The sequence below is a fragment of the Aythya fuligula genome, chromosome 1, assembly GCF_009819795.1.
Source record: "Aythya fuligula isolate bAytFul2 chromosome 1, bAytFul2.pri, whole genome shotgun sequence".
Classification (NCBI taxonomy): Eukaryota; Metazoa; Chordata; class Aves; order Anseriformes; family Anatidae; genus Aythya; species Aythya fuligula.
Genome location: NC_045559.1, coordinates 57,807,666 through 57,828,427, shown reverse-complemented (window position 1 = coordinate 57,828,427; position 20,762 = coordinate 57,807,666). Strand labels below are relative to the sequence as shown.

Sequence of the window (20,762 nt, the reverse complement as noted above, 5' to 3'; positions counted from 1 at the left end):
TGGAAAGGAGTCAATAGTGGGCACTGGTTTGTATGCATGTGCACATATATGTGTACGTGTCTCTCTGAGAACAATGGCACTGCAGTTGTACATTTTACTGGAATCCCTTGGTTTAATTGGGGGTGTTATGGAAAAGAAGATACATTGGACAAAGTTTTTCTTTTTTATTTTATATATTTTTATTTTATTTTTTGAACACTATCAACCCTGACTTAAAAGCACTATGACAACACTGTTTCCATTAACTTTTGCTTCAAAATGTTGTTTTGAGTAGTTTTTTTTTTTTTTACCTGACAACATGCATAGAGGATGCTCCAGATTTGAAGAAGTCTGTTGAATCCTCAATTACAGCAACATTGCTCAGAATTCCTTTCCAAATGGCCTAATAATATACAAAAAATGTGGAGATAATGATGAACAATCCTCTAATTGCAAGAAGTATTTATCGAGCGGTATTTTATAAGGTATCCATGCCTACAAAGTATATTATTTCATAGGATTATAAAACAGAAAAACATTTTAAGAGGATCTGGAACTTTCTATAGATCTCATGTTAGCCAATAACATAATTATCACATACAAAAAAATTATTTCTTCCATGATAATTTCACTTAATCAAACACACAACCCGAATGGTACAATGTTAATAATTTTCATGCCAATTTTTAAGGCCTTTATTCTCCAAATATATTCCTGCTGCATTACGGAATGTGCTGTCAACAGAGGTTGGGATTGCCTGGAGAACTTTGTGACTGGATGGTGGCAGCTGAGCAGAGCTGAGAAGTAGTTTAAGCTGAATGCATCAGATAGACATTTCTGCTAATGTGAAAGGTGAAATAACTGGTAGAATGAAATTTCAATTAATTATAATCAGGTTTCAGAGTCAGCAGCTCATGTCATGAACTGAAGAGTTCACCTTTTTTTGAGCTGTTGTATCAGTCAATAGCTCCAGGCAGCATTTTAGTTGCTCGCAAGCACGTTCAAGGTAATCTTGGAGAAGCAGTTTAAAACATCAGTGCATCAAGCTGCTTGACTTGTGCCAAAAGTTATTGGCTAAGTAGCTGAGCTAGCGGAAGGGAAGACATCTGTGATCAGTTGCTCTGGCACGAAACCCAAACTAATCACCAATGTGGCTTCAATCTAAGCACATGACACTCATTACAGAGTGGGAAGACTATGGAAGATGGCAGCAAGGTGCCTCTTGCCTTGAGACATTTCTGCTCCAGCTGCCTCATCGCCACATCCCTCTGCGAGGTAGCCTCTTGTGTATGGTTGTGGCAGAAGACAGCACAAAGGCAGAGGAGAAAACTGCTGCTTTTCTCTCTCAGACTGCTGTTCCAAGACTCCCTGGAGCTTGTCCACAAGAACCATTCAGACTGCATCCAAGTGAGTGCTACCACTGTGAAGAAAGGATCTCAGAACTATGAAGGTCTAGAAAATCTCACTGTTGTGAGACAAATGTCCTTTTGTTTCTCCTCACTCTACACTCACTCCCACCTTCATCATTCACAAACATTTACTATCACTGACCCTGTGATCACTGTCTTTGTACCACTTGTATCTGAAAGAAAATTTGATAGGGTTATGTGTAAATTTTTGTATATTCTAGTGAATTCTCACATCTATCAGAATTTATTTTAATAATGAAAGATTTGACCCCATATGCTTCAAAAAACAATTTTTTTGGTGAAATAAAAGCCATGCCTTCCTTATAATGAGAAGTACACAATGCTTTTGTCTGAAGTAATATACTACTAAAACAGTTTATTTGATTACCCTAATATCTTCTGCCATCTTTTTTTCCTCTTCTGTAAGTTCCAGGGCAGTTGTTTCATCAGCAGAGAAGTATTTAGATGCAGGGATCATTTTTCCATCCTCAAACTGTAGATTTCGCACTAGTACCTGAAAAATGAGGGGATATGACTTTAAATTATCTGGGGGGCAATACATCATTGTGTGGAGAGTTTTTAGTTACTGATATGGTCGTGGAAATAGTAAAATAAATGGCTTGTAGGAAAGCTGCAATGATACAGGTAATTTGACAGGTCATTCCTACTTGTCTTCAGATTCCTCCTTAGCGTTAATACATTTTAATCCATTGAAAATGAACATGGATTTAGTTTGAAGCAAAACATGAATGTCATTTCTATAAAGATGTCTTTTCTATGCAGCTCAATTTGTATAGCATAACAATTCCACACTACCTGCACTTCTTGCTAATTTATTCCATCCATACTCATGTTTGCCAGGGTGAGCACTTACCATCTTCCCATCATTACCAAAAATGACCAGGCCATTCTTGGTTACAAGTCCAGGTCTTGAAGCACCTTTTATTGCCAACTCTTGCCCAGCAGGCACTGAAGCATCAAGTAATGATGATCCATAAAAAGTAACCACCTAAAAAGAAATTGATTTAAAAGTACATAGATTCTAAACATGCTTTAAAATCCTAATGATGAAGTGATACTTTTTGGAAGCTTTAATATAATGTAAAGTAATAAAATATAAGTAACTACACATGGAAAACACGATATAACATTATTTCTGTATCTTTGCAGCCCAGGACATGTAAAACTTTGCAAGCTGTCTAAACCTGCAAAGCTGCTTAGCTGTAACGTTGTGCAAGACTAAATCAATGCAGAAAGGGAAGCAATTTTTGTCAGCACATGTCCAAAATGAGAGACCAGCAGAAGCCTGGCTGTGAGTAGTGGAGTCCTGATCTGCCTCCAGGCTGGAAATGCTGAATGCTGCCTCTCATTTAGTCTCTTCTGCTCTTTCTGGGCTCTCAAATCAGTCCCTCAATATTAGGGCAGAGCCAGGCTTTTGGAGCAGACTAGCAGCATCTGGCTAACAAAATTTGGACATCATACACAGGAAATGTGACTTTAAAATATTTTATGCAAGTAAAATGCGGATCAAATGCGTAATGGTTTTAAAATACAGAATAGAATCATAGAATCACATAATGTCTTGGGTTGGAAGGGACCTTAAAGATCATCCATTTCCAACCCCCCTGCCACGGGCAGGGATGCCACCCAATAAATCGGGTTGCCCAGGGCCTCATTCAACCTGGCCTCAAACACCTCCAGGGATGGGGCATCCATAGCTTGTCTTGGCAGCCAGTTCCAGTGCCTCACCACTCTCTGAGTGAAGAATTTCATCATAACCTCTAATCTAAATCTCATCTCTTTTAGCTTAAAACCCTTCCCCCCTCTCCTGTCATCATCTGACTGAGCAAAGAGTTGTTCTCCATCTTTTCTATAAGCCTCCTTTAAGTACTGCAAATCTGCAACATGAAAAGGAAGTAGTTATTTTGCGATTAAATTGGATAAATTTATTTCTGTAAATAATTCTAGTATTCTTAGGACCAAAACTGTTGTCGTGGTTTAACCCGACCGGCAGCTAAACACCACGCAGCCGTTCGCTCACCCTCCCCCCTCCCTCTCTGGGACAGGGGAGAGAAATGGAAAGTGAAGCCCGTGAGTTGAGATAAAGACAGTTTAATAAGACAGGAAAAAAAAAAAAATAACAAAAATAATAATAACAATAATAATAATGATGATACAATGGTGATAATACGAAAGTAATAATAGTATGTACAAACAAGTGATGCACAATGCAATTGCTCACCACCCGCTGACCGATGCCCAGCCTAACCCCGAGCAGTCCGGCTCCCTCCCCCCGGCTAGCCACCCCTATATATTGTTTAGCATGACGTCAGATGGTATGGAATACCCCTTTGGCTAGTTTGGGTCACCTGTCCTGGGTCTGTCCCCTCCCAGCTCTTACTGCACCCCCCAGCCTGCCCGTTGGCAGGACAGAGCAAAGGCTGAGATGTCCTTGGCTTAGTATAAGCACTGCTCTGCAACAATTAAAGCATCGGGGTGTTATCAGCATTCTTCTCATTCTAAGCCAAAACACAGCATTCCACCAGTTTTTAGGAATAAAATGGCAAGATGGACGTCGTCAAATCCCAATGGATGTGATCAACAAAATAACAGCTATGTCTCCACCAACTAACAAAAAAGAAACACAGACTTTCCTAGGTGTTGTGGGGTTTTGGAGAATGCACATCCCAAATTACAGTCTGATTGTAAACCCACTCTACCAAGTAACTCGTAAGAAGAATGAGTTTGAATGGGGCCCTGAACAACGACAAGCCTTTGAACAAATCAAGCAGGAAATAGTCCATGCAGTAGCCCTTGGGCCAGTTCGAACAGGACCAGATGTAAAGAATGTGCTCTACACTGCAGCCGGGGAGAACGGCCCCACCTGGAGCCTCTGGCAGAAAGAACCTGGGGAAACTCGAGGTCGGCCTCTGGGGTTTTGGAGTCGGGGATACAGAGGATCTGAGGCCCGCTATACTCCAACTGAAAAGGAGATATTGGCAGCATATGAAGGAGTTCGATCTGCTTCGGAGGTGGTCGGTACTGAAGCGCAGCTCCTCCTAGCACCCCGATTACCGGTACTAGGCTGGATGTTCAAGGGAAGGGTCCCCTCTACGCATCATGCAACTGATGCTACATGGAGCAAGTGGGTTGCACTGATTACTCAGCGGGCTCGAATAGGAAACCCCAGTCGCCCAGGAATATTGGAAGTGATCATGGACTGGCCAGAAGGCAAATACTTTGGGATATCATCAGAGGAGGAGGTGGGTCGTGCTGAAGAAGCCCCACGTTGGGCGCCAAAAAGACTGTCGTGGTTTAACCCGACCGGCAGCTAAACACCACGCAGCCGTTCGCTCACCCTCCCCCCTCCCTCTCTGGGACGGGGGAGAGAAATGGAAAGTGAAGCCCGTGAGTTGAGATAAAGACAGTTTAATAAGACAGGAAAAAAAAAAAAATAACAAAAATAATAATAACAATAATAATAATGATGATACAATGGTGATAATACGAAAGTAATAATAGTATGTACAAACAAGTGATGCACAATGCAATTGCTCACCACCCGCTGACCGATGCCCAGCCTAACCCTGAGCAGTCCGGCTCCCTCCCCCCGGCTAGCCACCCCTATATATTGTTTAGCATGACGTCAGATGGTATGGAATACCCCTTTGGCTAGTTTGGGTCACCTGTCCTGGGTCTGTCCCCTCCCAGCTCTTACTGCACCCCCCAGCCTGCCCGTTGGCAGGACAGAGCAAAGGCTGAGATGTCCTTGGCTTAGTATAAGCACTGCTCTGCAACAATTAAAGCATCGGGGTGTTATCAGCATTCTTCTCATTCTAAGCCAAAACACAGCATTCCACCAGCTACTAGGAAGAAAATTAATTCTGTGCTAACTGAAACCAGGACAACTGTTTTAAAAATACTTTTGTTGTTGTTGTTGTTGTTATTTCAGTGCTCAGTGTTTATATGCTTAGTGTTTCATTCCGCTGTTATACTGTGATGTTGCCCACTGTACAGCATGGGTTTCTTTACACTGTAATGCATACCTACTTCCATGAATGACTGGCACTGTTTGATTCTACCCTTGCTTTTCACTGCTTTGTACCATTCATACTATTTTTCAGATACTGCTCTTATCCTTCTTTTAAATGCACCTATCACAAAAATGTTACCTACTGTGTTCTGTATATTTGTTTATGTGCTTGTTCTAGATATATACAAAATATACAATCACCAAATGAGAGCTACTCTAACATAACTCAAATTTATATTCACCTGTATGCAGACACCTTTAGCTTTTGTAATAAAAAAGTCACAAATAGAGTACTGAATTTACAGAGCTTACCTGGCCATCTACTGTTGCCCATGCGCCAGGTACTTTATCATGCCCTCGGATCCAGTTGTGCAAAGCTGCTGCAGGTTGATCCCAGGAGATCTAGGAAGTCAAGACATGTCAGCTAATTCTTCTTTGTTTAGTTATAAATCCAGTTACTAAGGCTTTCCAAGCTACAAATCTCCCCCACCCTCACCTCTTTCTTTCAACTGTTAAGAACACAGAAAGGGTGTGGGCTAATACAGGAAGATCAAAGAACTCCACATGGCTTATCATCAAAGACCTATCAAGTAAGATGCTCTTTCTAACACTTCTCTGCTCTGTGCAGCCTTTATCTTTCCACAGATCCTCCTTCTCACGCTAATATAATGAAAACATAACTCTTGCTACTAGGTATTCATTCATAAATAATTAAAATTATGATTAACAAATTTACTAAACGCAGTATAAATATAAATAGCATATGTCAGGGTAACACCTTTTGCTGAACATGATCTATTTATTGCTTGGTTCTTAAGTTCTTTAAAAACTTTTATTAAAATACTGACTAATCATTTACTGACCCTTTATAAATTGTTTCATAAATGGAATCTCTACTAAAAGTTGCAGTTTGTAAAGAATGTCATATATACTTTAAATGTAACACTAGTGAAAATGTATTGCTTTATCTTTGCAAGTACTATTGGTATATGTATGAAATGAATTAAATAAAGTAATAGAATATCTATTAAATAACAAATCTCAAGTGTCCTTCCTAGTTAAAGCACAAGGAGTATTTAGAAGCAAGTTATAAGCCAATGAGAATAGTTTTCCAACCAGGACATTAAGCTAGTTCAATCCAGGGGAGTTCCTTATATACTACATTTAAGGGATGAATGCAGCAATTGAACAATAGATACAATTTAAATAGATACATTAAAAATTACAAGGCACTATAAATCTTTGAATTCATTGAAGTTTTGCATATACTGTTCACATTTGTTAGGTCATCATTCTCATTCTTTCCTGCAATTTAAATAATGACATGAATGTTCCCCTTGGTCAGCTCCTTTTCATTGACATTTTAGAATAGCTGGGAGTCAAAAGCAGTAACCTCATCAGGTGTTCTGCTAGTTCCTATATACGGGGTCAGTATGTGTATGAGCACCCCAAAATTTTGGTCCATAACTGTTACATAAGGTCAGAACACTTAAAAATATCCATATGGAAAGCTGTTTGTGTCTAAGCTAAGTCAGGAATTGTGATATGATAAAAAAAAAAAAAAAGCATTAAAATTTTATATTCGCCATGGACAAGAGAAAGAAATTGTTGGTAACATTTTCACTTTTTTTTTTTTTTTCTTTTAAACTTCTTCAATGGTCTAGAAAAGGAAAAGAGGGTATTACAGGCAGCATTCACTATCATTTTATGGTGGCCTTCCCAACCACAAAGACTCAGCTAATGCAGTAGGGATAATTATATAGTATATGTTGCCCATGCTCCAGGACATGGGCATTATTATTATTATTATTATTATTAGTGTTGTTTGTTTATAAGACCTCCTTGCTTATTTGTTTTTCTGGTAGGTGCCAACACTTATTTTTCCTAACATCAAACCTATTTCTGTCAGAGAATATAGCATGGATTGTTGGTAAACAAACTATCTCCATTCATTGCAGTATTTAGAAGTATGGTAATGTTTTAAGAAGTCACTGAAGGTGCAGCTGCTATCTAGCTATTTGTAGATGATCTCAAGTAGGTCACCAAGTTTCTATATATATGTAACTGCTGGCAGGCAATATGAGCTTAACCTGGGGCTTCATCTCAGAAATATGAGACGAGGAAACAACTGAGTTAAAGCCTATATTAATTTCATGTCACTAGTATTGAAATATAAATTAGAAACAACTTTTCTAGAGATAGGCAGTAGATAGGCAGTAGATAACCACAGTGTTATTCAACACTACCTCTGCATTTTCCTTTTTCTGGATCCCTTCATATGTCGCCCCTTCTTCAGGCTGAGGTATACGAGGTGCCTTACCATCAGCAATTAGATCTACAGCTTCCACCTAAGTAAAAAAGTAACAAATTTAAAGTTAGCTTGGTTTCCCGTTTTGAACTCAGTCATACTTGGGACTGACTGCAGAAGACTGTCTTCCACAAGAACAGGTTTCTTTACAAAACTTGGATTTTCCAAAATCTAGGGAACCTATACTGCACTGATTAACATACATACATACTTCAACTTCTTTGACAAAAAAAAAAAAATAGCCTTAGAAATTTGATTGGAGTGCCTAGTTACGAATTGCAGCTGCCTAAATTCTGCACGACTAGAACTTAGCTAAGGACAGAATGAAGTTCTGTATGTTTGCATTCATCTCTTTCTTTTTTCTTTCTGTAGAAAGATATTTCACTACATTAAAGTAGAGAGAGAGGAAAACAAAACAAAACAAAACAAAACAAAACACCTCTAATGATCCATGCTGAGTATTTTTATGCATTTTCTTTTCTTCATTTTAAAGCAAAGCAAAACAAAACAAACCAGAAAAAAGGACACGTATACAAAGCCCAAAGCCAATCCACCAAGGCTGTGAACTTTAAACACCATCCTTCTTTTTTTCTTCAGCCTCACCCCTAACTTTCTGTTCTCTCTAAGCCTGTAAAAATTTTCACCTTGTAAAAACATTCAAGTCTGTGGAATAACTACACTCAACACAAATCTGACCTATTGCCTTCTGCAGAAACAGGATATGCTCTGCCCATTGCCAGCAACAAATATTCTTAGGCCACCTCCTCAGCTGTTGTGAAGCAGCAGAGCTCCTTTGAGCTCTAAAATTCATCTGAACACCACAACCTGTCTTACCAAATTTATGCATTTGGTACTTCCTCTTCCTTTCTTTTTCTTTTCAAACCCCAGCAGACGCTATTCTTTTCATTTTAAAATGTTGATATTTAATACAAGTAATCATACCATAGCCTTTACGCCCTCTGGGAAGAGAAACCGGTTGTACAGATCATCCACAGTATCATTTTGGCCAACGTCACATTCTCGCTGCAGAAGTATTGGTCCAGTGTCCAAACCATCATCAGCCCAGAAAATTGTAAATCCTGCTTTCTTATCTCCTTGAATTAAAGTCCTGGAGGTAAAAGAAACCTTACAGTAAATACAGGCAGTATGAAAGCATCCTTTTGTTACATTTTTACTTGTTTTATGCAGAAAATAAAATTCCAACAGTATTTACCCCCAGTTTCATTGCTCATTTCATAGACAGGTACCCAAAGTTTTGATCCTGTTGATGCATATTTCCCCAAAGTGACATAAGAAAGGCTACAACTGAATCCAGAGCATTTATCACACAGTTCTTTGTGCTATTTATTTGAAGTGGATTATCAGTGATAAGACACATAGAGCAACAGGTATGCAATGGTCGTGACACAGTTTGAAAGATGGAACTATCTAGACAGTATATTTTCTAAATAATTCCTAATTGTTTACAGTAACTAGCTAAGCTTCAAAACTTATCTGTAGGTCAGCAAGGGAAGCACAGCTGTCCCACAGCTGAAAAAGAGCTAAAGTGAGAGTGGAAAATGATGGATGCTTAAGAAAGCAGGAATGTTTAAGAACTGTTTAAGGAAAAGTCAATGGGGGAATTTATGTCCAGACAGATTCTCAGCTGGTGTGCATGAACATAGCACTGCTCATACCGCAGACCTACGCTGGTTTTCATCAGCTCAGGATCTCTCTGAACTTGAAGGGAATTTCAGCTACATAGAATTTTGAGTTTTCTGTTGGAGCTGCAGGTGCCTCAGAATGATGGAATATCAAACCAAAGTGCTTAAGCAAGTAACCAGAAGTGAAGAGGTACAACTTTTCTGCATGCTTTTAACAATATGTATGCATGCAAACACCAATGCCATATTCTGTAAGACATATATAATATAAATATTCCCTTGGCAGTCCATGCTGTGACAGGATCATTCGAGATCTGGCTTACACACATGAAAATTCACAACATAAACACTGAAAACTACATCATTAAAAGGAAAAAACCATGCATTTGAGTAAAAGAATAAAAAAACTCTGAATACAGTTGGAGAACTTAGCAGTTACATCAAAAATGAAAATTTGCAAAAACTTGGGTAGTCCATGTGAGATCTTTCACACATTTAAGCAGCATCTCATCTGTTTTATATTATCTAAGAATACAGAAAGAGCACCCTGGTGAGAATTACATGTGCTCAGCATTGCACTGAGGAAGAAGAAAGTAATGTGGGCAAATGCCGCTGATGCTGAGTAGACAACAGGATGAAAATTACAGTGAGTTCCTTCCTCTGTGCACCATGTCCCTCTGAAAATAGTTGCTCATAACAAAGTGGTAGCAGGTGGAAAAGGCTGTAACTGATGGAGCGAGGAACCCTCAGTGGCTTAGGACCTTTGTTTGTGGCTGGTGTCCCTTAGTCATGCCTAATTCCCACTGTTCCCCAATACATCTTTAAATAATCACCATGCCACCTGCACAGTTATTTTTAATTTGTTTCTTCATATTTAGACAATTTCTTATTGAATTTAAACATTATGATAGGGACATTTCTGTTGTCACAGGAATGCTAGATCTGAATCCACTGTGTTCATTATTGCAGGGTAGTTCTTTCACAACAGCGTTTCGAACCCAGCTTTGTGCATTGCTCAGGATACCAGGATAAGCTTTTCTTCTTGTAGATTCTTTTCTCTCTCTTTCTCTCTTTGTGTGTGTGTGTGTGTGTGTGTGTGTATGTAATCTTAAGCTCTGTATCATGCCCTGTAGACAGTTATCTAGTGTTTGTTTGAAGGGGACAAACTATAAGGGTACTGTCCTGCCTATGGAAACTATATGCTGTCGATTTACCTATGTGAGTAAAATATATGAACGGACAGATCACATCACTGATCTTCCCAGAATAACAGCTGCACTTGCAGTGGAAATCATGCTGAATCTCAGGTATGAAGAGCAATTCATGATCCAAATACTCAGCTGCTTCAGAGAACTTGCTTCAGAGCAGTTGCAAGTCAACAGAAATGTGTCAGCAATTACATGAGTAATGGGTCTGGCCCAACATCCCACCAGGACATACACGTAGTTTTGATGAACAGCATGCAAAAACTTACCAGTTGATTGCAGAAGCTCCTCGATGCCGTGGTAGGATGGATGGATGGTAAATAATTGAGCCATGTTTTGGGCAGTCAATAACATCCATAGGGATGAACTGTGTACAGAATGGAAGGACATTTAGCTCTGCTCCAACGGATTTGTAGGCTGCAACTACTTCCTGGATAGGCTTGCCTTTAGCTCTCCATCTGGGAAACTTAAAAACAGGAGTGCCATCCTTCTCTGCTGCCAGTGCTGAGGGACGAGAATATATTTTTGTTAATTCACATTTTTTTGTTAAAAGTTCAAATTCAAATGAGATATGACAAGACAACTCAGATCATGAAAAGTAATATGTAGAGCCCTTTGTACTGTTCTGTATGGTGTTTAAAGAAAACTTTGTGCTTGAATGTATTTTATTAATTCTGTCACTGATTCTTATTCCTACAGCTTGTGTCCTTCTCAACTTTTAAGTTCACTCTTATGGCCTGGCTCATAAGTAGCAAGGAAAACAGAAAAGAATGATGAATGCTATTGACTATTAAGCAATGACACTTCATTTCTTGTCCAATAATTACATTTACCTGTAACTGGTTTAGTTTAGCAGAGCTCAAGTTTACATTTAAGCAATTTGTATGTGAATATTACTACATGCTCATCTCAGTAGCATCTTGCCATGTGGCTCAGATATTAACAGATGCTAGTGGCCTTCAGTTATTTCTTCAAAATTCTGTTTACCGGTGATTTCTGGATCTGTTTCCATTTATCCCTGTGACACACAGTTACACTCAAAATTTGGCTGAAGGCTGAGAAAAAGCAAATGCATTAATTGCAGAGAGAATTTTTAGGTGTTTTATACATTCCATTGTGCATTTGCTTCACAACCCATCACAGGGAGGACAGTATAGTCAAACTCTACAGCTGTTGAGTTGGATGTGTAATTGAAAGAAAAGGGAAGACAAGAAGAGGTATGGACAATTTAACTAATTTAATTTCTATTTCTAAACACATTTTTGTACTTCCTTCCTCTTTTGTATCTGAAATTGAATCTTGAGTTTGACCTGAAGCATCTTTAGCCAACCAACTTAGGTCTTAAGTAAATACTTAAATATCATTCCATACTGTGCATTGGAAGTTAGCATGCACTGCAACTGCTTTTAAAATAAAAATCATAGCTGACTGAGGATATAGAAGCATTAGACAATTTCATGTGAGTCTTCAGCTGTTTGGATCATCGGGAAGTAAAAAGCAACAAAACATTAGGAGAGCAACAAACATTCCACAGCTTAGTTAAAATGGTCATTACCGAAATCAGTGGAAGAGTTGCTGTGATCCATCTGCTAGTTTAACTGTATAGTAATAGTTCGTGTAACACAACCAAGTATTACGGTATGCCTCCAGAGCTGGATGGTTAAATTGTCTTTTTCTAAATTAATACCTCCTGTAATTCTTCCAGTGTGTGATTAACTCTTTTAAAGAGGCGGGGTTACAGAATGTAATAAACTTGAGAACTATGTGCTAGTTTGGGAGTGCCATAGCCCAAGTAAGCAGAATTTATGTTTAATTCTTCCCTCATAAGAGTTCTGTAAAAACATGTCAGGACACGACCAAAATAAAAAAAGCAGAAGAAACACTTGAGACAGCTCATGGAATGTAATTTTAATTTCTGATTATCCATAAAGGTAAAATCTTTTCTGGCACTTAGGTTTGCTAATCCTATTAACTCACCATTTTCATGGCACTGGAAAATAAGAGAAAGTTACAATTCAGATAGTGACCCCAAAGAAGATTCTTCATCACACTACGTTCTGTTGCACAAGTATGGTTCTGAATACCTGCCTGGCAACTGTTTGTTTAGGAGGTCCAGAAAATCATTATTCATCTTGGCATTGTAAAAAGGGAGAGCAAAGCCTCTTCTACCCTTTTCAGTGGGTTTTCCATAGTCCAGGTGGAAGAGAAATAGGCTCTGCAGGTACACTGCTGCACACAAGCTTGTCAGAAAGGGCAGAAAGCCAGGGATAAACAGTCTTGGCTCCATGCCTTGAGTGTCCCAGACAGCACCATGAAACAGGTGACAGACATTTGTGCTTGAGTACAGGCTCAGCAGCTATTTGCTGCTTCTCCAGAAAAGGGAACAAGCCTGGAGCTAATACAGCCTATCGGACTGTTCCTTGAACCTGCTTTTACATATTTTGCATAGTGTTAAGATCTAGTTCAAGATGATTACCTTTAAGACACACAGATTAATTTATTTTCTTAATATCACAATGTATGGCCCTGCATGGCTAGAAAAAAAAATTAAATACTGATTTAATTAACAAGGTCAAACCGGTTCTGGGACTTGTGTTTTCATTTAAGCATAGTTCTTGTGCTGAATTCAGTGTAATAAAGGCAAAATATGCAAGTCATTCCCTACAGACATCACCTTCTCACGAAAAGGCAGGTTTGTTATGTATGTATGTATGTTAGCATTTAGATGAAGGTTACACTTACCCAAAGGATCAGCTTGTCCATTCTTGTCAGGCACTGTGAATACTCCCACAACTTTATGGCCTTCTTTTCTCAGCTTGTTATAAACTTCTTGTCCAAAAATGCTTTGTCCTATAAGGGCTAGCTTTAGCTTATTCTGATAAGCCTGATCAAAAGAATTAAAACAAACCAATTATAGGATGCAAATTATAGATGTTGTTTCTTATATTTCTCTCTTGCTCTTTTTTGATCAACATTCATTTTGGTTTAAATGCAACAATCTTTTTACCTCAAATGCCTTTGGAGGGAAAAAAAATCAACTTTTTTCCTATTGTTAATCTATCAGAAATAAATAAATGAGAACACACTGAGCAAAAAAGTGTCAGTTGATGTTGTCACTGATGTTTATATTGGTTTCCCATAATTTTTATTAGACAAACTCACTTCACTCTATAAGAGGCATAACAGGCTCTATGACCTTGTTCCTAGTCATAACTAACATGATATGAAATACGAAAATATTTTTGAAACAGGTACATACAACAGTTTTTCTAGGCATAATTTAGGTGTCTGGAACATGCCCTCTAAATCTATATAATTAGACGGTGGCATATAATTTGTGGTTAATATAAATACACAAAGAAGACAAGCTTGCATTGTTCCTGCCAAGTTAAAAGCAGTGATCATCCATTTGATCCTCCTACACAGGAATACCACTATGAGGTTCCCTTGCTGAACTTCCCCTGCCTTCTGTGTTTGCTCATCATTACAGTGGATACATGCTTTTACGCTTCTTTAGACTGAGTAGGTGCCAATAACTGCCCCAACTTCTGACTTTAGGATAGTTGGAATCACAACACTACTATAATACCAGATAATCACCTACTGCTATTTTATTTAAGCTCTTCACACTCTGAGAAAAGTACTAATTCCCTTAGACTCCCCAAAATCTAAAGAATGGACTTTTGCAGGACTCCGGCTTTGAGGACACTCTAATTTTAATCCTTCCCTTTCAAGGAAACACACCAGATGAAGCACAGCTTACATTTTCTGGACTCAATGTAGCCCCTGTGTGAACAGGGAAGGTGGGGAGAACCCAGCTTCAGTGAATCCACCTCAACTTTGAAACCGTTCCAAGACCAATTGAGTTTTACTGTGAACACTACAAATACACTGATGCTCTTCAACATAATCCAAGATCTCACAGAATCATCTAGGTCGGAAAAGGCCTTCAGGATCATCAAGTCCTACCATCAACCTGACCTATTGAGTTCCATCACTAAAACATGTCCCTCAGTGCCTTTGTGCTCTTCTTTCGTCTTACCTCTAGCCCCATGCCCCTAACACCTCTATCCCAGAAGTATTATTCCTGTGGCTTCAAGGTGAACTGTATTAGGGTACGGAGACAGATGGTCAGTGGCCTGACAAAATGTAGCTAATTCATAATTGGATCTATTCACAGATCTAGTTCATTGCAATACCACAAGCCCTGATGGATGTCCAGGAGGGGCGCAGAAATGACCATGGTGTGGAACTGCCCTTGCAAGCGCTGCCTTTGCATTTTTCATCAGCTATGACTGAAATCTTTGAAAAACAAATGGACTGGCAGACCTGGTCATGAAGGAAAGCTCTGCACACAACAAACAAAAAATCTGCCTTCCATCAGCTGCATCAAATGGAAACTATTCCTAGATTTAGACCACTAAAAGGCCTCCTCTCAGGAAGCCTGAATGAAGGACAGAGTATAAATCCACATCGCCACCTTCATCCTTAATTTCGTCTTTCCCAACTGAACTTTATCCTGAATGACCCATTAGGTGCCATGAACACAGAGTGATACATAGGAATCGAGGCGCTGTCTGAGTGTCTTGACCACCGGTATTTGTTCTATGTGTCAGCACTTGCAGATTTTTCTCCTGCCTCCTCTCTTCCCTTTCGTACAGAGTCTGGGACATAAGGATGGCTTGAGGAAGTGGGTTATTAATCGGACACCAGGTGATCTGCACTGCCCATCAGATCAAATGACAAATTCTGTGACAAACAGAAATGTCCTGAAAAACAGGTTACTCAAAACCACAATCCATTTCTTTGCAATTCATTTCACAGTTGAAATATTATGGATGAATTCTGCCATTTTCAAGTTACAGTTCAGTTGTGCAGATGGCCTCAGGGAAAGGACATTACAAAATGGTAGGCTCCACAACAGGAATATTGAAGCTTGCTTGTTATTTTATGCATACCATTTTTATATAAACCAGTAGGAAATAACTATTTGTCTCCAGAGGCAGTGTTTTTCCTCAGAATGAAGCTGCACAGTAAAACCATCCCTGTGTTACAGCATTAGTCAGCACGCCTGCAACTGCAGCAGTAATAAATAGTTGCAAAGGTGGACATAACTTGGGCTGTTGGAAAATCAGATTTTTACAGCTGGCTGTTAAATGTCCTCTGTGAGACTGGTAATGACAATATTCCCAACCAACACTGCACTGTTGGCAGTAACGCCTAAAATACATCCAGTAGTTTGTGGACAATAGCAAAGGCAAGTCCTGGATCTGAATTACAGTGAGCACAAGTTATCTTTGCAGTGTTTATCTAGTGAGGCCCAGTGGATGCAGATAGACTGTATTCCCAATGCCTTGTGACCAGTATCTTTACTTTTACAGCAGAAACACTGCAGCATTATAAAAATTAGTCATCAGATTTTCTTAATCGTTTAATTATTTTAAGTATAGCAGGCAAGCTGGGGAAAGATTAACCTGCCAGCTCACTGAACATGTTTGGCACAGTAGGAAATCCTCTGATCTCTGTGCAGTGCTATTTTACAGCAGTAGCCCAACCAGTACACTGAAGAAACATTAAAGATAGGACAGATATGAGTTACTTATTCTACTTTCATCCTTTTGCTAGCATCTCTCAGTAAGAACACAAGACTGGAAGTGACCTTAGCTAAAAATCCAGTGCTCTGCCATCACGAGCAATGTTGTATGATTGCTTTTAGAGATTTATCCAACCCCCAGTTTAAATTACTTTAAAAGTACTCACTGCTGTACTGTCTTGCTTTTCTGATACTTGGCGATCTTGTAATTTACAGTCCAAATGTACCACCAATTTAAGTACCACTTTCTCTTCACTTATCCACAAAGTGTTAATGACACATGTAACCTAAACTTAACTCTTAGTTCATGTTTCCCTGTGAATAAGTCTGATCCTCATATTACATGGAACTGCATACCAGTTCCCCTCCCAAATCCTGAGTTGCTGTAAATACTGTTTCGGTAAAGCTACACTTGCTTAATTCATGCTAGTTGTGGAGCTGAGTCAACAAATGGTGAGAAGAGAGAACACAATCTCCAAAGGGACAAAAAATAAAACTGGCCAAACTGAAGATTGCAGATGGGCTAACTCAGAAAGTCCCATATCCTAACTGCAGTGCACAAAAAGATTGTTTGGCAAGAAATCAGCTCTGCTGTCTCACCCAGCAGAAAGTTACTCAGTTGGAGACTGCCTTCAATTGCAAGATGGATCTTGTAATTGGGCTACAACCAGCAATTCTCACATTACTTCTCCAATGAATGGTACACGTGCATTGTGTGATTTTTATTAACATCTGGCTTAGACGTGGCAGTTTGCTTGTGTCGCCTTAACACATGCACTGTCATCAGCAGAGAGCAGGTGCCAAACCCACAAGTCAGCCATGCACAGGATATCTGTGGGGTTCAGTGGGAGAAATCCCACATGTGGAAAGGCTTACGTGATCAGACCACAGATTCAGTCCTTTGTCTTTTGTCTTGTTTGAAAACTGACAACTGCCTCACAGCAGAAGATCTAATAGCCACTCTCTATATTATTTTGGAAATTCTCCTCAAACGTTTTTACCCAAGGTGAGTTAGACGTGTGACAGTGAGAAATCCTTTCAGAAGAATTCCATATGGACATGACACCCAATTAAATGTGAAAGTTCTATAAAATTACAGGGAAATGAAAACTAGATTGGTGTTTTCTTTCTTAATGAAATGGCAAGTTTTGGCAGGATATGGTCACTAGCATTCATCATAAAGTCGTAGACAGGAGCTCTTTAGAGAACACCAAAACAATCTAGTTGAATAATGTGCTTTGTGGGTACTGGATCATCACCACTAGCACTTAAAACAGTCAAGCTTGTTACTGTTTCTGTCAGTGGTGTTAGGAGGTTATGGTAGGTTTCTTATCCAGCTGCTTGGCTGACTGTGAACATATAATACTCATTAATAGATGCCTTTCTTTTCTTGGTAAGGTTAATGGGCATGTATTATCACCGTAGATTTCTTGCTTTATTTTTGTTAGGATGCCCAGTTCCTACTTGTAGGAAACAACAGAACACAGGTAGTTTAGAGAGGTCTGACCTTTTTTTTTTTTTTTATTAGTTCACCCATCATAGAATAATGTAGTGAATCTGACAGTGCTACCAGATAAATTGATGCTCACTTCACTGTAATTCTGTTGGTTTCCTTGTCTGAACTTTTTCTTCTGCTTTAACCTTCTATTTTGCTTACACTGTAACACAGATTGATATGCACTGGGACTAGTTCGAAATAAAATCTCTTTTCCTGACTCAAGTGCTTCCTATTGGGAAGGAGAAAATAAGATAAAGGTAAAGGTCACAAAACCTTAAGACTACTTGCAAAGCAGTCTTGTCTTGAATGCTCAGATTGTCTGAAAGTCCACTTTTATTTCATGGCTTGGGTTGGAAGGGACCTCATAGATCACCTAGTTCCAACCCCACTGCCATAGGCAGGGACACTCCCCGCTAGATCAGGTTGCTGTGATATGAAAGCATAGGTTTTTTTCATTGCCCTAATATGAACACATAGCTTTAAGTTAAATTTCCCAATCTGAAAATTCTGGCCGTGCCATCTGTTGATACAGAGCTGGAACTGATTCCACAATAGCTCATTAAAACATACACATCATTTTGTTTGCTTCCATTCTGGTTCTTTTTTTTTTTTTTTTTTTTTTTTTCCTTCAAAACACCCAATCCAAAAGAAAATTAATCAGTAGAATTAAGCACCGTATAGAGAAGCAGCCTGACAAATACTGGCAACTATCTTGTCAAGTACTACTGCCTAAAATTGGAAGACAAGTCCAAGAGTTGCATTTTCTTCTTTCATAAGAGTCTAATGCAATAAGACATTTGCGGAGAAGAATATTTATTTCATAGATAAAACCTATTTTCTGTCACTGCCTCTTTTGTACATGGGTATATATACATGTCTAACAGTTAATGGGTCAATCAAATTTCATGAAGGCTAATGTTTGGTAACTGCTGTCAAATAGACGACAACATTTTATTTCTTCGCTATACGAATTTAGCGAGGATTTTAATATCGCTACATCTTCTCAAGGATGAATTTTAAATCCTGCTGGCTTTGAAAGCTTCCTTTCTGTTGAGCATCCCGCTGCGTGTGCTAAATCCCGCTGCCCCAAGCTCTGCCCCATGCAGAGCCTCCGTCCCATCGCGCCCCCAGCAGCCAGCCACTCGGTCATTCATTCCCCCTGCGGGCACCGCTGACTGCAGTCCCCAAAGCCCCTCGTTAAACCCCTCCGTTCCCAGCCTTCCCGGAGGGCTGCTGTCCTTGTGCCAGACAAAGAGCACTCCTCGGGGCAGCGCAGATCCTCTCCCAGCCTCAGCCGGCCGGGGCGGGCAGCCGGACAGCCCGCAGCGGGCGCTGCGCTCTCCGTGCCTTTAGCGGGACGGGGAGCGGGGCTGGGGGCAAACCGGGCACCCCGCAAAGCCGCTGCGGGGGGAATTTAGGCCGGCAGCAGGGCGAGGCCCCCGCTGGCAGCCCCGGGCCCGGCGGAGGCAGGAGACAAGGGCAGGGGGCCTGCAGCCCCGGGCAGGGCTCTGGGGGTCCCTCAGCGCCGCACCCCCACCAACCCCCCCGGCCACCCCCGGCCTTCCCCTTACCCCTCGTCCCCCAAACCCTGCATCTCCCCGCTCCCCCCCGGCTGCTCACCGCGCCCGTGGTGCAGATCGTCCTCAGCAGCCGCGGGGCCGCCCGCAGCATCTTGCGGATGCTCCGCCGGGGGGGCTGCCTCCCCCTCGCCGCCCTCCCTCTTCCCTCCTTCCCCCCCCCCCCCGCACCCCCCTACCCCTACCACGGCCCCGCCGAGCCGAAGGACGAGCCCCGGCACCGGCACCGGCGGCACCGGCGGCGGCAGCGCCTCGTCTGATGCAACCCGCGCCGATGCCGCTGGCTCCGCGCCAGCCCGGGCGGCCTCGGCCGTGGCGCCGCGCCCCCGCCCGGGGCCCGGGCTCGGTGGGTGCATGGAGGAGGTCCCACACCTGCAGCATGGCACCCCTAATCCCCCCCTCTGTACCCCCACGCTGCCCCCGGTACCTCCACACTGCCCCCGGTATCCCCACGCACCCCCTAAGGGGCAGCCCCCCGGCCGGGTTCGAGGGGTGGTGAGGGGAGCCCGGGACCCCCCGGGGACTGGAGGAGGCTCTGGATGAGGTTTGTCACCCACTCCCATTCCACGGTGGCCTTGGGACCAGTGGTGACAGGGGAAGGACCAGGCAGGTGATCGGCTGTTGCTGCAAAAATGCCAGTGCTGGGCATTCTGGAGCCCCGTGTTACTGCCAGCATCGCTGGATATGCCAAGCAGCTCATTTATTTAATAATTAAAAAAAAAAAATCCTCCCTGACCTCCTCTGAGGTCCTCTCGTAACATAAAGTTTTCGACCTTCGCACCTTTCTAAAGTTGTGACAAAAGCTTCTTGTTGCAGGTATGGAGAAGATTGGGAAAACACGCATTCAAAGTGCCAAAAATATCCTAAGGCAAATGGAAATGACCCCAGAAGGACCATGAAGAGCAAAACAGCAGAAACCGTGGCAGTAGTATAAGCACATTTGCTAACTGGGTCAGGTTTAAACCTAAGAAATAAATATTTGTAAATAGAGGTGGGTGCAAGGCTGAAACACACCCTGTTTCTGTCAAGAAAACAAGGAGGAAAAAAGCGGAGAAGTTGGTCATCATATGACTGCCTTGTGAACCACGTCAGAGAAGTAAGTGCAATGCTTATGCCAAATTCATAACATGCAGAGATCTTGTCACAGTAGAAAACAGCAGAAAAGATCTTGCCCAGTACTCGCAGCCATTTCTCACGGCTTTTCTGCAGAAGATCTGTGATAGCAATGTCCAGGGTTTAACAACAAGGCCCCCATCCTCTTTTTCGGGGCGCTGCAATTGTCTGGCCAGGCCTGAAAGAAGAGCGTGGCCACAGAGCTGCTGCTGCTTCTCTGTGCTCAGCAATGTGGGAAGCAGGGTCACTGCATTGCACTGGTCCCACAAGGAGAGGTGACACTTTGCCCATGTACAGCGACACGAGGGTTTGTTTTACAACCCACATCATTCCTCGATTTACTTTTATGTAGACAATATATACCCTGCCCCTTACTCAAGGCAGTCCTGTAAGAATAGGCGACA

At 41.2% G+C, this 20,762-nt stretch overlaps 1 protein-coding gene across 1 annotated transcript in view; it reads right to left on the bottom strand.

The window, feature by feature from the left end:
- ALDH1L2 (aldehyde dehydrogenase 1 family member L2) overlaps nt 1-19,383 on the bottom strand; it is a 35,705-nt gene extending 16,322 nt beyond the window's left edge. The window contains exons 1-9 of the mRNA XM_032207637.1: nt 19,289-19,383; nt 13,320-13,461; nt 10,847-11,081; nt 8,672-8,837; nt 7,668-7,769; nt 5,734-5,823; nt 2,263-2,397; nt 1,777-1,902; nt 291-382 (exon numbers count right to left, since the gene is read on the bottom strand). Of these exons, the coding sequence (XP_032063528.1) occupies nt 291-382; nt 1,777-1,902; nt 2,263-2,397; nt 5,734-5,823; nt 7,668-7,769; nt 8,672-8,837; nt 10,847-11,081; nt 13,320-13,461; nt 19,289-19,339 (1,139 nt within the window). The 5' untranslated portion in view covers nt 19,340-19,383. The remainder of the gene's footprint in view (nt 1-290; nt 383-1,776; nt 1,903-2,262; nt 2,398-5,733; nt 5,824-7,667; nt 7,770-8,671; nt 8,838-10,846; nt 11,082-13,319; nt 13,462-19,288) is intronic.
- Nucleotides 19,384-20,762: the final 1,379 nt, after the last annotated feature.